Source organism: Lytechinus pictus, chromosome 2, assembly GCF_037042905.1.
Source record: "Lytechinus pictus isolate F3 Inbred chromosome 2, Lp3.0, whole genome shotgun sequence".
In the NCBI taxonomy this organism is placed as follows: Eukaryota; Metazoa; Echinodermata; class Echinoidea; order Temnopleuroida; family Toxopneustidae; genus Lytechinus; species Lytechinus pictus.
Genome location: NC_087246.1, coordinates 39198737 through 39216533, shown reverse-complemented (window position 1 = coordinate 39216533; position 17797 = coordinate 39198737). Strand labels below are relative to the sequence as shown.

The window sequence follows — 17797 nt, the reverse complement described above, 5'->3', positions numbered from 1 at the left end:
ATAAAATGCCTTCATGTCTTTCATTTGTATAGTATTTGTACAGAGCTAAAATGAAAGGGATTTGGAATTGGCAAAATTCAAATGAGATGGAGATCGAGAGAGAGAAAGAGTGATGAGAAGGGGGTTGAAAAGAGATGAGAAAGAAATGGAGGGGCACATATGAAGAGATAATTTAGAGGGGGGGTAAGAGAGCACGAATGGTGGGAAGTAGGAACAAAGGGGTGGAAGAGAAATAAGACGAGATTTATGGAAACCAGGAGACAGATAACAAGTGGGAAAAGAAGAAGGAAATATATGTAGGAGAAAGGCGGCACCAAAATAACGTGAGTGGGAAAATTATTAAATGGAAAAACAGAGCAAGAAATGCTGGAGAATAGAGGGGACAGGAAACGTATTAAACATGATAAACTGGGGCACGTTTCATCATGAGTTACAAGTATGGTAATAATGATTGGTTATATATAGCCGTTACCATCGTAGTTAACTACGATGGTAACTGCTATAACCAATCATAATCTAGGTTACCACGGTAATCACAATAACAGCGATGATTAAATAGCTGTAATTCATTATGAAACGGACGCCAAATGAAGAAAACAGGCACGGGGATCCATGAGGGCCGGGGCCGGCCCCTTACGTATTATACCTTGAACAAAAGATTTTTTTTTTGCTTCTCGAAATTTGTAACAAGAAATGTACTCTATTAGTGGTGACAGTTATTTTTTTTAAGTAACCATACTCAACCAGTAAAAATTACCATCAAATTGTAATAACCATGTTCTGCCCCCACCCGCCCCCCCCCCTAGAAAAAGAAAAGAAAACAAGACTTTTGGGTCAGTGCAACAGCCCCCTTTGATCCGTTCGGCGGCCTCTGCCGGCTATTTAGAGTCTAGATTCAATTCAATTATTTTATTTTCCACTTTCAATTTCATATTTACAATTATGATACAATTGACAAAGTAACATATAATCACAATTGAAGTACATACAAAAATTGACAACATTATAAAATTACAATAGACAATTATCAAATCGAAATATAAATGATTGAAAGGGAGGGAGGGCCAACTGAAAAGCAGAGCTTGTATAATGTAGGCCCCCCTAATATTGATTAATTAATATTGATTCTTTACATTTGTTAAAAACTAAGATTGCTGTATATCTTAACATGCGACAATTTGGGGATGGCAAAAGCACTTGAGACCTCTTTAACTAATCACGACTTGAAGACTACTCTTTTCATCTTCCCTTTATAGGCCTATAAGACACAATACAAACAATGCTTTGTTTTTAAGTGATATCGATTGTGATATCGATACTTTATTGAGCGCAATGTATCGTCTCAGATTTGCGCTTGCTTGATTCGCTGAATCCTTCGCGTCACGAGCGCGTAACAAAATGAATACATTAATGAATTTGCCAAGTTGACCTTTGTCATTGCGCTGATGTGCGTATTGTCTAATACACGTACAAAACCACAGTCGACGAGGGAGCATCGTACGAAATTAATATTAATGAGGGCTTATTTTAGCTTCTAATGGATTAAACAAAATGGCGGTAGCTTCGGGGGCTTGGTACAGAGTACTATAGTAGCTGCTCGCTCCTACGCTGTATGTACGGATCAACGAACGTAGAGGGCAGCAACACACAAAAAATATTGATAACTCTGACAAGCGTGTTGCTCTAAGGAAGGTCAACTCCGCTCGAATTTTGTGACCACTTTAAAAAATAAGGTGGGGTTTTGGGAAATTTGTCGAGTTGATTTTTTTTCATTTGTTAATTTCAAATATTTTTTAATGAACAATTATTAGATCGTTTATTCTGGATATAAATATTAAAAATATTACTTTCATTTTTAAAGAAAATATTTAGCTTAAATAATCATGATTTTGACATTTTCCCTCATTTTGGAATATTAAGTCTGTGACGAGGATACCTCATATCTCTTATTTTCTTCTGCTGAATTTCGCTGCACCACTAATAAATGCATAGACAACCACCGTAATAATCGAGGTCATTTTTCTGGCCTGGGTGCGCCGAGTCTGGGCCGGTCGCGCAGCTAGCTAGTGACGTTGATGCGCTGGGGCTTCAGGCGACTCGTCATAGATCTAGCAACTTAGACAATGACGTCTAATTTGCCTGGCCTGATTTGAAGTGTAATGGCTTCAGGGCTGATGTTTATCAACGATGATTGTTCAAGGTTAGATTTCAAATTTTAAATGTCATTTGACTTTTAAGTCTATAAATCTGAAATAAAGGCGCTGTATCCCCGAAATCCGGGTCTAAATTTTAACTCTGAGTCCGAGACCATGGCATGGACGGCGAAAAAACAACCCATGCATCGGATGCATTGCATTGGCTGCGCGCTGCGCTGCAGCTGCACTGTGATGATGGGTTCAGCGAAGAGCTCAGAGAAAATAAGGTGGTTATATTCAATCCCGAAATGCTTTGCGAGTGGTCACAAAATCGTCTCGACGCAAATCACCTAATACAGCCGTCTGGTGAAATCGCTGATAACAACAATCACCGATTTGGTAATGATTTTAGTTTCCTGAAACTTATATTTGTAAAGTTTTAAATATCAAAGTATGTTTTTATATGTATGTATATTCCTCAACATATTTTTTAAGTTATCTTTGATATTGTTGTAGTCATATTCTTTCATATTCGTTTTTTGATCGCTACTAATTTGTTGTTGTATTGGATCGGCATTTGATTTCGTTGGCATGAACAATAAAATACGCGCGCAGCTCAGCTGCATGCGCGTATCGAGTTGACCTTCCTTAGAGCAACACGCTTGTGTGTTGCTGCCCTCTACGTTCGTTGGTACGGATCGTCGCTGCTGCATCATACACTGCATGCGCGATGTACGCTACATGCATTCCGCGGCCGCCGGCCCTGAGAGCTCCTACCCGCGGGAAAATCAAGCACAGTCATAACATTGACGGTGTAACATTGTCTACGGTCAATCCTCTGTCTAGTCTCTGTCTGACTTTGACTTTTGTCTTTGGTACCGGTATGCATGACTTAGTCTAGATCGAGATATTCATTTGCAAATCAACGAAATCCCTGGACGAAATTATGGTGCAGCTTTACGTAAAATCGTGAGTAGCATAATTACAGACTCTACCTCTCTCTGGCATGTTTTTGTAAAATTGTAGTTTGTATGGCAGTGTATCCTATTGCCGGACACCTTTATTTCAGTGCTTTAAAAATGACAACTAGAGGAAATACAATCAAGAAAAATTCGCACTTGCTATTCCAAATATTATGAAAATTATTAATATGATAAAATTATTTTATATTTACCAACCATTTTCTTTGCATCGCACTTGCCGCATACCCCTCCACGAAAAACAATTATTTTCGTGCGCGACAAATTACATCATGATTCCGGACGCGCGCCGGACGGGTAAAGATATCCTTGATTATAATGATGTAAGAATAAATTTCTGTGATTTTTTTCTTCTTATATCATATCATGAATAAATTCTAACTTTTTGTTTGCTTTTTTTATATCGAATTTGAGCAGATGTTGGTAATAAATTCGTGTTTGATAACTTAATTTATTTTTTATTTTTTGGTTAGCTGCATGTTTCATGGCACTTTCCAGTGCTCGTTCGTATCGTGACGCTCATCAAGTTCTATCGATGCGCAGCCGATCGTCGACGGCTCTACTCACGGTAAACCTCGCGCACGGTACCTTGAGAACTAGCCGTCGACGATCACCCACAATACACCTCACCTCATCATTCGATCGAAGGAGCCGACGAGATTGAAATTCGGCAAATCAGGCCCATATTTCCGTAAAAAAATATATCAATTCATTCAATTGTTAATGCAAAACTATGTTATACGATATTTTAAGCATTTTCTGTCATTTTAGAGATAAATAAGGTAGAAATTTGATTTTTTTCGCCTTGTTTTTGCAATCTTGTTCTATGTATTGATCTGTGAAAATGAATTGCGGAAGTCTTACGGTACGAAATTGTTTTCGAACGCATTTATATGCGCGTCCGGAATCACAATAGTGTCCGGTAATACAATACGTGACTATACCTCTCATTCAACTATGCGATGTTTATCAATCATGTTCGTGCAGGTTACCACTCCACTACCGCGACACTACCAGTAGTATGGCAGTGTATCCTATTGCCGGACACCTTTATTTCAGTCCTTTAAAAATGACAACTAGAGGAAATACAATCAAGAAAAATTTGCACTAGCTATTCCAAATATTATGAAAATTATGAATATGGTAAAATTATTTTATATTTACCAACCATTTTCTTTGCATCGCACTTGCCGCATACCCCTCCACGAAAAACAGTTATTTTCGTGCGTGACAAATTACATCATGATTCCGGACGCGCGCCGGACGGGTAAATATATTCTTGATTATAATGATGTAAGAACAAATTTGTGTGATTTTTTCCTCTTATATCATATCATGAGTAAATTCTAAGTTTTTGTTTGCTGTTTTTATATCGATTCTGAGCAGATGTTGGTAATAAATTCGTGTTTGATAACTTATTTTATTTTTTCTTGTTAGCTACATGTTTCATGGAACTTTCCAATATTATGCCCCATATTATGCTCGTTCGTATCGTGACGCTCATCAAGTTCTATCGATGCGCTGCCGATCGTCGACGGCTCTATACTCACGGTAAACCTCGCGCACGGGTACGTACCTTGAGAACTAGCCGTCGACGATCACCCACAATACACCACACCTCATCATTCGATCGAAGGAGGAGCGGACGAGATTGAAATTCGGCAGATCAGACCCATATTTCCGTTAGAAAATATATCAATTGTTAATGCAAAACTATGTTATTTGATATTTTAAGCATTTTCTGTCATTTTAGAGATAAATAAGGTAAAGGTTGGATTTTTTCGCCTTATTTTAGCAATCCTGTTCTATGTATTGCTCTGTGAAATTGAATTGTGGAAGTCTTACGGTACGAAATTGTTTTCGTACGCAGTAATATGAGCGTCCGGAATCATGATAGTGTCCGGTAATACAATACGTCACTATACCAGGGGCCGATTGCACGAAAGGGTCTTTCCGAGGACCGTCTTTCGTGTCGCCCATCTTTTATGATACGCCATGTGAAACGCATTTCAAATAAATTATCTGCAAATATATTTTATTTGTCCGTTAAAATAAACAAAATATTTGTTTATAAAATGATATGATATTACATGAAATTGTATAAAATTTGATTTAAAAGCAAGCTTACGAATTTTATTTGTTTATCATAAATTTCAGAAACACCCCGCTTACACTCTAGGCGACACCCCAATACTTACCCGTGCTAATAAACTGGGACTCCACTCACGCGCGTTTGGGCCTCCCTAGCTTAGAACTAAGCACTAATATCACCTTAAAAACTAAATCTACAAGGTATGTATAATCTATTTATAACTTTAATAATGTTTAATCGGTACTCACCGGTTCTTTTGTTGCATTTTCAGACCATTTCTCACAATTCTTCGTAAATATTTGCGGCAAATTTTGTCGCCATAGACAGCTTAGCGTCCATCTTTATTGATAAATGGAGCGCCCTTTACGATAGTTGTTAATGCCGCGGATAAATCGTTAGGCATTTTGGCCTGTGTTCAAGGCGTTCTTTCTGTTTTATTTTTAATTTGAAGATTGTGCATTTGTTGAATAGCGCCGTCTACGTCAGGTATGAGATCGAGTGTATAAATACACTCTTCCAAAATAATTATGATTCCGACCTGGCGCTGTTTAACTTCAATCTCTTTCACCTAAATTAGCGATGAATGCTAGCATTATAAAATATATATTATTAACGTCTGACGAAAAGAATAACCAACCGATCATCTGACGAGAACGCGAATCACGTGATCTTCATATCAGCTTCGATCGCGAGTCAGAAGAGAAGAGCAGCTGCCCAGAAAATCAGGAAAAAGCCGTGAAAATGTAAGTTCCCCTTCATTTCTTTCATTTTTTGTTGTTGCTAACGATGCATTTACACTATAAAATTATAATTTAAATAAGAGAAAGGAATATAGCTTGTACTTGTGATATAATTGCCTAAATATCCTGTTCTCAGAGATTTCTAACCAAAAATACTACTGATGTCGCCTATGAGGTCCATACATGTAATGTTGGACCTCATTGGTACTAGGAGTGCCCGCTTATAGCGCATCATGAAAGATGGGCGACACGAAAGACGGTCCTTGGAAAGACCCTTTCGTGCAATCGGCCCCAGACTACTACTACTACTACTACGATACGCTTCACCTACCCCAAAAATCACAAAATGGCAAAAGAAAGACCAATTTGAAAATGAGATCAGATGGGATTAAACAAACTTCCCAGTTTATCTCAATTGTTCTTTGACTCTCATTTGCATGTCACATGCATGTTGAATTGGGCAAAACTTCAAAATGATGAAGAAAAACAATTTATAAATGATTATTAAATCTGTTGACAGTGTTGTGCAATTTGGTAATCTGATATTTTGATAAGAGAAAAACCAATGTATACTTTTGTTTGGTTGTTTTTTGTGTGCTAATACCAGACCGTCTGCACCTGGTGCTACTCCAGAGTGGATGTTAATAGAGCTACAAGGAGCTATAGAATCCCCGGATGATGAACAGCTCGCTGGGAGATTCATAGGAGATTTACATTTCAATCTCAAGGTTTGTATGTTTGCTGGACAAATAGTTATATTATCATTGGTGCTAATATACCCTAAATTGCTCATTTCTTGACATGTTGATTTCTTTTCAATACATTTGCATACCGGGCGGTAATGTAAGTTTTGAGTTGTATACTGTATAGGGGAGATCGGGGTTAGTTGGAACGCGGAATAACATTCCCAAACGCTCCAGCGATCTTGAAAATCGAAGCATGGGAGATGAAATCAACATCCAGCCCGATTCCCCTACTGGCTACTGTTGGGAGTGATGGTGCTTGTGGCTTTTGACTAACTCAAAGCATTAACAACAGTGTAGGAACTGAATGGATAGATATGGAAGAAGAACATATTGGTGAGTTTGATATGAAACTGAAATTGCAAAGTCATCAACCTTTGATACAATCAAAGATACAGAAAATAATTCTTTTTCTGAGGACACTGAAACAGAGACTGAAACAGAGTCTGATAATGCAGAAATTGATTATGATATAGAATCATCTGATATAGAGACAGATAGTGAGACATTCTCAGAGGATACAGACAATGAGAGCGAAAGAAACTTGGATTATACCAAAATAGACAATGAAGAAGACTCGGATGATACAGACTACAGAGACAGACAGTGAAAGAGGCTCAAATGATGAGACTGATACAACTCCAAGGCTGAATCGGTTGAAAATACTGTACACCAATAGTGATAATCTTCTCAATAAAATGGATGAACTGTTATTATTAGTTGAAGAACATAAACCAGATATCATATCTGTTTGTGAAAGTCTTCCAAAAATTGTGCGGTTCAACCAACACCACAAAACTTTCAGATAAACAACTATGTAATCTTTACCAACGTTGGAGAAGAAAGTGTGCGTGGAATTGTCACCAATGTTCATGAAAGCTTTGCAGATCAGGTTAGACAAGTCAGTTATGGTGCAAATTTCACTGAATGTGTTTAGGTCAAAGTGCGACTGAGAGGAAAAGATTCTTTGATACTGGGAAGTATCTATCGCAGCCCAACTTCTAGTAGAGATGATGCCAGCTCAGAAAAATTGAACGAACTACTACGAGAAGTCACAAATGGAAATCCCTCTCATCTTCTAGTCATGGGTGACTTAAACTATCCCAATATTAATTGGGAAAATTGGACATCTCATAGTTCCAATGAACAGTTGTTTATAGATTGTCTCAGTGACTGTTTCTTGTATCAACACGTCAACGAGCATACTCGTTATCGCACAGGACAGCAGCCAAGTATCCTAGACCTTCTAATTACCAAAGGAACTATAGATGAAATATCATACCTACCTGGCCTTGGACTTAGTGATCACATGTGCATCCTATTCAATATGAATCTTTACATTGAACCAACAGCTGGTAAAGGAGAACGGTATCGTTACCATAAAGGAGACTATCAGGCAATAAACAATGCAATGATGGTAGTGGATTGGGATGAAGAAATGAATGTAGATGAAGCATGGAATTTCTTCTCCTGTAGTCTTCAAACTGCCATTGACCAATGTATTCCAAAATCTAAGGGAATTCGATTGAAGAAGAAGAAATTATGGATGACGAGGAAAGCTCTCAAGCAACAGCGTAAGAAATACAAGTCCTGGAAAAGATTTAGAGATGGTGGACAAGCAAATATGATTGACTACCGAAAATCCAGATGTGAGGCTATCAAAGTGCGTAAGATGACAAGAAATCTCAGAAGGAAGTTTGAAAAAGACATTGCCCAAAATGTCAAGGCAAACCCAAAGGCCTTCTGGAAGTATGTGAACAGTTCCCTGAAGTATCGTTCAAAATGTGGAGTGATGCAGAACAATCAAGGAATTACTGCTGAGAGTGATGAAGAAAAGGTAGAATTGTTCAAAGCCTTCTTCATCAGTGTCTTTACAGAAGAAGATTTAGAGCAAGTCCCATTGCTAGATCACAGACACAGAAGGAACATGTTGTCTGACGTAGAAGTAAGGCCAAGCATGGTAAAGAACAAACTCAAAATGCTGAAGACCTGTAAGGCAGAAGGACCTGATGGGTTTCACCCAAAAGTTCTGAGAGAAACAGCAGAAACTCTATGTGTACCCCTTACACTCATCTTCAGGAAGTCACTGAAAGAGGGTGTCCTCCCACAGGTATGGAAAGATGCCAACATAACACCCATTCACAAAAAAGGTAGCCGCAGTGCTGTAGAGAACTACAGACCAATTAGTCTAACTTCAGTCATTTGCAAGATTTTGGAATCAATCATACGAGATGCTGTTGTTAAGCACCTTGTTGAGAATGATGTCCTGCATGACTCCCAGCATGGATTTCTACCAAGTAGATCATGTGTCACACAGCTGTTAGAAGTCATGGAGCTCTGGACGTCAACTCTTGATGAAGGACACAATGTGGATGCAATCTATCTTGACTTCAGTAAAGCTTTTGACTCCGTGCCTCACCAGCGGCTCATGAATAAACTTGAGTCATATGGTATTACAGGTTGTATCAAGAATCGGCTACATAGTTTCCTTTTAAGACGCAGACAGAGAGTTGCCCTTAATGGAAAAGTTTCTCGGTGGCTGCCTGTCCAAAGTGGAAACATAGGATATAAGAAAAAATGTATACAGTATTTCACACTATTCTGAACATGTATTGTATCCATGCTTGTTTTGTTTCTCAGTAGTCTGAGTGTGCATTTAAGGCCTATTGTAGGCCCCTAATGCAATATTAACCCTTATCAAACTGGGGGGGGGGGGGTCAATTTGAGCCCCCCTTGACAATTTTTTTTTTTTTGACCGCACCACTTGCTGACTTATTACTTTCAAGTCTTGCGCATCTTTTGAGACCAAATTTGCTATGCCCGGGTGCGCGGTTTCGAAATTATGCAACATTTTGTACATGCATGTCGGACCCAAAATTGTTCAAAAACGTGATTTCCTGTACAAGGTTAATGCAAATTGTGTTTTTCAACCAAAAATCATAAATGTATGATTATTTTTACTTTTGTTTTATGCTATTTATGATCGCAAAAGAGTCCCCAACAAAGTTCAGTGGAAAAAACAATAAAAAAACAAAGGTTGGAAAAAACAAAACAATACAAATTTAAAAACCAAAAATACATAAGAAATTATGTTTTTTGCAAATTTTTGTGGATATTTGTTATAAAGGTAAAAATTGATACTCTCACCAAAAATTTGCATTCTACTAGCTTAGTAAATAGAGTTAAAGGCAAAAACATACCAAAAAAAAAATTAGGGCAAATTTCATATGCTTATTTGCATACCCGGTAATTAATGAAAAAATATATACAATTAATTTTTGTCATGTAAATTTGATTCAGAAGTACATGAAATTGCTGATAGTACACTTAATTGCATGTAAAATCAAACGCACACAAATAAGCGGGATTCTACTACACAGTTGGCTTGCGTGAGTGGCTGTATAATAGAAAATATAAAGTTCAACAAATCCACTTTTAATATTTTGAAATAAGTTGCATCAATGAATATCGAATGCACTAAATAAGTTTTCAATCCAATTGTTTAGTTCTTAGAGGAAAAAAATTGAATTAGTATAATTTCATATAATGCAATACAAAAGAACAAGTGGAGATATGACATACTGTATCATCGGTTTGCTCATTGAATATTTGTGAAGACATGCCAACATGTAGAACTACTTCACAGGAATAATGCAAATCTTTAAAATGCCATATTTAGCTTTGTTATTATTTGTCGGAGTTTGGTCAAATTTTCTGTTTTTTGTTTGTCTGGTTTTCTTTATCTGTTCAAATCATGTTTTCAGCCAGGAGTACCCCTTTAACCCCAAGATGGATGCCAAATATTTTTCAATATCCCAATACATCCCTCTGAGTCTGATTGCAGATCCAAGTTTTCTTCTTTTTTTCAGTATGGAATCGGTTTTAATCGATTTCCTTAGAACAGTGAATTGTTTGTATGAGAGAACAAAATCTCAGATATCTCGAAATGTTATCCATGAAAGGCAATAAATGAATACATAACCACATGCATCTTTGTTTTGTGTTTTTCTGCTAGGGGGTGCCAGTCCTTATCATTGGTCATCACATCCTGTATGGAAAGGTTGCTAACCTTGAGAAACCATTTCTTGTTTTGATGAAAAATGAGAATGCATCCAAAACCGATGATGAAGATGATGCTTCACATACCATGGATGTAGATTCCAGTCATGATGTTAGAGGTTGTGCTGAATCATCCCTACAGGACGATACACACTACTATGTCAATGCAGTGATCAAGAAGAAAATGATTTTCAAAACAAGACCAAAACCAATCATTACTAGTGTGCCCAAAAAGGTTTGACATTGAAACTGATTGAAAGACAGACTTTGCAACTTCCAAGAATCATCTATGGCACATATCCTAATACACTTTGCAGCAATATGTCAGTCAATAGATTATCATAGATCTTACACCTTGGATGGTGTGGGCATGTCATCACAAGGCTTGTCTTTGTTTCCAATGGAATTTGTCTAGATTTGGCAGATTGGAATCTATTTAGAAAGTTGGATATGTAAGTACTTCATTCGTTGGCTAGGGAACAGATGTACAAAGTCAGTGTGACTTCGAAAATTTAGAAGTCACTTTAATAGTCAGTGGGTTAGCTCCCATCACAATGCTCAACTACAGTGTTGGTATTAAAGATCATTGTGTGACACTTCTTATGTTAGCTGGACTAATATATATTTATCGAATTCAGAAAATAATTAGAATCACTCCTGGGTGTTTATCTTTTAAAGACAAATGTGGTTTTAGAAGTGAAAAATTATCTGCAAATATTCCAAACATGTAACGCACAGCAGAATTTGTACAGTCCATTATATTCAAATTTAATGCTGAATATGTTTATGGAGGCAGCATATATATTATTTTGGATGGTTCAGAATGGAATACCAGAGATATTCCAAGAGTTAGGGGTTATATTACACTATCAATTACAAGGCAAGCTGGATGTATAGCTACATGTATCTTTCTGAAGCGAAGCTGAAGAAAGCTAGCGAGTACATCCAGCTTGCAGAGAAAGTGATAGGTTGCCTCGTCACCTGAAATCAAGAGGTGATTATATGCATCATATTCCGCATAGAGAACCACTATAAACGAAGAAACCGATATCAATACGTCTCTGTAAGAATTTTTTTATCAAGGTTTCCTTTGAAAAAAGATCCATCAAGACGATTATGCTTGTTTTAATGCGTATATAAACTTTGCAAGCATCCGAGGTCTTGCTTCAACTTTATTTTGACCTCACAAAGGAACTTTACCATCAAAACAAGCGAGGGGCAATGCACTTTTTTGCGTGTATGTACACTGCGCGCGCCCATCTGGATCTTGAGCGATCGTCACTGGAGGTGATGGACCAAAAAAATCGAGTGGCAAAATTCACGCATACTCAAACTAATTCATACGCGTTATAACCCTATGGGCTGAAAAAGATCAGCAAAACAAAAAAGGTCCATTACTGCGAGAATTGATTAATGGGAAACTACCCTTTATCACTTGACTGACTTCTGGCCAATCCAATTGCAAGATTCTTAGTATGTGGAATACATGTATAACATGTAATAACCTGTGATGTGATTGATATGAAAATACTTGTCACATATATTCAGAGTAGTAAAGTACAGTATATGAACAATATTATTTCAAGTTTATTTGAATGAATAGAGTGGAGTCAAACTAGTGTAAATGGTGAACATTTTCTTAAACTTAGGTATGATGTTTTTATGAAAAAAGCATCCTTATAATAAGAGTTAATTCAAATTGGCAAATTTCTATGTTATAAAAAAAATCAAAGAAACTGAATAGATCAATGAAAGTGATTTTTTGTGTGTGAAGGAGTAATAAATGGTAAGAAAGTTGAGCATTCAAGTGTTGATATCACTAGTGCTCTCCTCCCGTTGGATATGTGACCAAGACTGATGTCACACATGAACACGTTTCCCACTATTGCTATACATATTTTATTTTAATTGTTTCTTTTTTCAAGTCTAGATAAGGTTATCTTGTTGTGAGATAATGAGAGGACATGAAGTACAGGTTTCACAAAATACAGTATATCATGGATCAAGAATTGTTACTTTAATTAGAATAAGGAAAATTTACATTTTCAGTGTCCAGAGTTGTTCATCTGTGAAATCATATATCTTGGTCACATTGCAAATGGGAAGATCTCCATCAGCATTCTCAACATTTGAATGCTCCTAAATATCTTGATTGTCCAGTTTTTTTCATAATGATAATAATGATTATTACCTGTATATATCAGTAATGATCACAATAAAACGTGCATAATTATATTAATCATGACACAACTGATATTTAATTATACATTACTTTGAATTATTATGTTTTCATCTATGTCATATTTGCATATTTTGATTTAAAAAAAAATTAATTATTATAAATTTTATATGTGCACGTACAATTGTTTTGTCATGTGATTGTAATGTTTTCCCTGAACTTTGTTGGAAAAAACGTATTCAGATTCTTGGAATGATAATACTATAATAAGCAGTTCTTAGAGACGCATAATACCATATAAATAGTCTCTATGCATGTAGAAGAATTTTTGATTTCTATAGGGCTAATACATTTGTAAAGTGAAAATGCAGTTAAAACACAACTGTGCCCCCCCCCCCTTGAAAGTGAGGACCTTATTTGTTTTTGGCTTGTCAAATTTTTTCTCATGAAAATGTGCCCCCCCCCCCTATTGAAAAAAAAAAGGATCTGACCCTGCTTCCAACAAATTGAAAATTTGCTTGCTCGCTCACATATTGATATTTTCTGTAATTCATTACTTTATATGTCAACATGTCCATTACAATATAGCCATCGAAAAAATCATGATAGGCCTGTAACTGAAAGATGGTAGTATCATGTATACATTTGCAGTATATACATACGTATACATTGCCTGTGATGTGATAATTACACACTTGAAAGAGGTTCTTGGGCATCATTTTGTCTTCCAACTATTGAAAATTTGCTCGCTCGCTTCGCTCTCTCCCATATTGATATTAACTGTAATTCATAACTCTATATCACAACAAATTCGTTGCTATACAGAAATCGAAAAAGATCGTTATAGGCCTTTAACTGAAAGATGGTAGTATTATATATATGGTTATATAATATACCCCTGTATACATGGCCCTTGGTATGAGGTGTTCCCTAAATATTGTATTTTCATGTCAATATATTGCTATCATCCCCCCCCCCCCCCACTGCTCGGACTGCATTTACACCAGTTTCCACCCAATTAAATGAGGGTTAATGACCAAGTCCACCCCAACAAACAGTTAATATGATTGAAAAGAGAACAAATTAAAGTACCGTGCATAATGCTGAAAATTTCATAAAAATGTGATAAAAAGAACGAAAGTTATGTCATTTTAAAGTTATACTTAAATTCACCAAACAGTCATATGCACATCCTGGTCAGTGTGCTAATGAGGGAATCAATGTCTCCACTCACTATTTCTTTTGTATACACATTATGATGTGAACTTGATTTGATTTCACCTTGAATTCTTACTACTTCTACTGTCAGATTTCACCCAGGGTATCCACTTCAGTTCCATACTTTTCTCCCAGCGTGCCCTGCTTAATATGATAATGTTATTACTACCCTGGCTCCTTGAATATGTGGGATTTCCATTGTCGCAACCTATAGACGTTTTATTGAGAAGCAAACATGCCATGCTGCTGTCAGGGCTCTTGTTCTTTTCAGACTGGACAACTGCAATAGTCTCTTCTGTGTTTTTAGTTAGAAGAACTTGCATGTAGACCGACTTCAGAGACAACAGAACTTAGCTGCTAGGCTCGTCTTCTCCGCTCCCATTCGTACACGCACAGAACCTCTCTGACTGCAGCTCCATTGGTTGTGAGACGGAGTATAGCCTTCAAGTCTCTCAATCACCGAAGTCCAGAATACATTGATAACATTCTCAAGTCCATTTAATACTCATTCGTCATCAATCTAGCTTATTCAACACCTTTCCTAGAGACATGCAGGTGAAACATCCTTCCTTGTGGTCACTGTAAAACTATGGAACCACCTCATTGCTGCAGTGAAGAAGGCCTCCTCTGTTGACAATAAATCCAATCTATTTTGCTGCTCAGAGGAAAATGACTTGCATGGACTAAGCCGAGGTGTTTAATTATTGTTTTAGTGGCCCAAACAAGGATAGTGTGTGTGCAGCGAACGGAAGGAAAAGGAGCTATCAAGTGACTATTGGATTGTGATTCAGAGAAAATGCTCCTTATTGTCAAATCTGCAAAATGTAAATATTCTTTATCTCTCATAATGAAATACAAAATAAAGTGAGTGCGTGACATCATTGACTCTCAATACTGTGTCATGCATGTAACTGTTTTGTGAATTAAGTGAAAGTTCAAAATTGAATAATATTTTTTTCATTTTACATCCAATTTTGTTGAAATTTTCAGCATATTTGTCTCTATTTGAAACAACTGTTTAATAGTTTGGTTGGACTTGACCTTTAATAGATTTGTTGAAATGAAATGAAAAGAAAAAAATTAAATATATACAATTACACTTTCTTGATATTCCATTATAAAAAAGAAAAAAATACGATATTGATTTTAGTGAGTGATTGATGGTCTTTATTTTAGAAATATGATTGCAAATATAAATTACAATGTACAATATACTTCCCCTTTTACTTGAAATAATACATATACCATATTCTTGTATTTGAACATTTGCTTTAAACATTTACGGCAACATATTCAGAATAATCATACAAATTACTCATTGGTGGAATTTCATAGAAAAAGCAGCATTCGAAATGTGACATGCAGATACAAGTAACAAAGAACCGTTATGACCACCCACCCCGCCCCTCCGAAAAAAAAAGAAACTGTATATTATAAATTTAATGCTTGTGATTTTGTTTATAAAAATAGACAAAGCCAGAAATACATGACAGTAGCCTATGCAGTTTGTTAACTCTGGTCTGTCCACTCTGTAATAATTGAGTATTGTACCATTATTAAGTCTGTATTTACCTTCTGATAATCACTCAAGTCAAAGGCATTTTCAAGTAAGGGTGTGTTCAATGTCGGTTTCCAGCAACATGAATCATGATTGAAAACGTGATTACAAAACGCAGATATAATGAGAAACAAAGGGCGTGTTCAATGTCCTCCTTTCCCGGTCATAAAAGTAAACATCTTTCAAATCATGATTTGGAGAAAGATTTAAACGTCTAAAGAGATGCATTTGTACACGCGATTAGCTCAGATTGAACGACCTTCAGCATCACGAAAGCGACATTGAATGCATTGAGTTTTGAAACGTCTTTAAATTCGCTCTCGCAGTGGAAGCTCACACAAGCAGGTGCCAGAATTTACCTTTCTTGTGATGGGTCAAACTGCGCACTAAAGCTGCATTAACGAAAGCTGGAAATTTAAAGATGATTGACAATTAAGCGGCCTTGTATTTTAAACAGTGCACCACTGATGGTGTTTGTGTTCTGTAACTGAGTTTTCAATCATGATTCATGTTTCTGTTTAAATTTGAAAATCGACACATTGAACACACCCTAAGGTGATGCATTGCATATGCCATTTACCTCTCTTAACCCTTAACCATCATATCAGGCTATTTTGGTAGATCATACAGAATTATTACAGATCAATATGGACAGGAGAGTGGGGCTTAGCAATCTTGGCAGGAGATTGTGTTAGGTTTACTCAAAAATATCAGAAATGTTGCTCGGAGTATAATATCACTTTGATTAAGGCAAAATTTGACACAGGCAGATTGAAATGTGTTCATCTTTTCAACAACAATAAAATTAATCATTTGATTTTACTGATTATGCTAAATTATATATATAATTTATCTCCCCCTGGCAGAAATATCCTGAATTCAAATAGCTTTCTAATGTGAATGAGAAATAGTTTTTTAATGGAATGGTAAAAATTATTTAAATCACATGATGTATCAAATGTGGAAAGAATCATACACTTCATATGATAAAATATAAAAAAAACTCTGTGTTTTTATCATCAAGAGGCCTCTTTATTATGAAATATAAATGTAGGCCTATAGAGTTATGTCTCTCCTCTGGGGACCAAGTAATACTACCTTAAACCTGTTATTAACAAGCAAACTACAATACATGTAAATCAACTTCAATGTCGAGCAAGCAATTTACAAGATTTCAAGATGTCAAGAGCAATGACTGGATTAAAATAATGTTAATAAATTGTCATTCGCTTTGCCATATGAACAGTAATATCAAGGAGATTTAAATCTCCTTGGTAATATGATATTCAACATGATCTGTGTACAGAGTGACAAAGGGACACCTTGTTATCTGGGAAAACCTGGAAAATGACTTGCTAATACTGTGACAAAAAGGATATAATCATGAAAGAAATTTAACCTTCTTCTTCTTCTTCTCTATAAGTACAGGCCACCGTCTGGCGTATTGTCGTACTGTCGTACCACATACAGAATATATCTTCATTTTCCCATTGACTTTCTTGCTTCGTGTGAATATTAAACTGGTAATCTTGCATATACATGTAGTGATCACATAACATTAGAAACATATTTCTGAAAAAAATAATAGTTTTACTGAAAATGTTTCTCGTAAGACAAGGCATTAAAATGATGATCAGAGAGTTCCAAAAACTACCATTAATTTAGGCTAAAATCAGGGAACCCTTCATAGATGTAACATACCTTACACAGAAGCTTATTTATTGGTCACTAACAATCAGCCAGTCACAGGTGGATAACTTAAATAGTACTGTAATCTTCATTGTGTATTCAACCACAAACATCACTACATCAGAAACAAATAGCACTCCATAGTATCACAGTCTCCCGCTTCATGATATTGCATCTAATATGTTGTACATGTTCCATTCAGTATAATGCTGTGTGCCAAGGAGAATGTTGCTTTACTCATCCACTTTACATGTCATGTACATTAGATGTTTCATACACAAATCGAGTGAGTTAATCATTCCTGACAAACTGGCTTCTTACGCAGAAAAGGCAAAACTCTTGATGTCTTATAGATACTTTCAAAAGAAGTTGAACATTCAATTTGCCATTCATTTTATTTGTAA

The 17797-nt window shown here is 36.3% G+C and overlaps 1 protein-coding gene across 1 annotated transcript; it reads left to right on the top strand.

The window, feature by feature from the left end:
• Nucleotides 1-2697: 2697 nt before the first annotated feature.
• LOC129271806 (chromosome transmission fidelity protein 8 homolog) lies at nt 2698-15038 on the top strand. Its single transcript, XM_064094840.1, has 3 exons — nt 2698-3104; nt 6555-6675; nt 10706-15038. The coding sequence occupies exons 1-3, from the start codon at nt 3082-3084 to the stop codon at nt 10988-10990; spliced, it is 429 nt and encodes a 142-aa protein (XP_063950910.1). The 5' UTR covers nt 2698-3081; the 3' UTR covers nt 10991-15038.
• The last annotated feature ends 2759 nt before the right edge of the window (nt 15039-17797 follow it).

Coding starts and splice junctions, on each gene's coding strand:
- LOC129271806 (XM_064094840.1), top strand. CDS start 3,082: ATGGTGCAGCTTTACGTAAAATC. Junction 3,105..6,554: donor GTGCAGCTTTACGTAAAATC/GTGAGTAGCATA, acceptor TGCTAATACCAG/ACCGTCTGCACCTGGTGCTA. Junction 6,676..10,705: donor ATTTACATTTCAATCTCAAG/GTTTGTATGTTT, acceptor TTTTTCTGCTAG/GGGGTGCCAGTCCTTATCAT.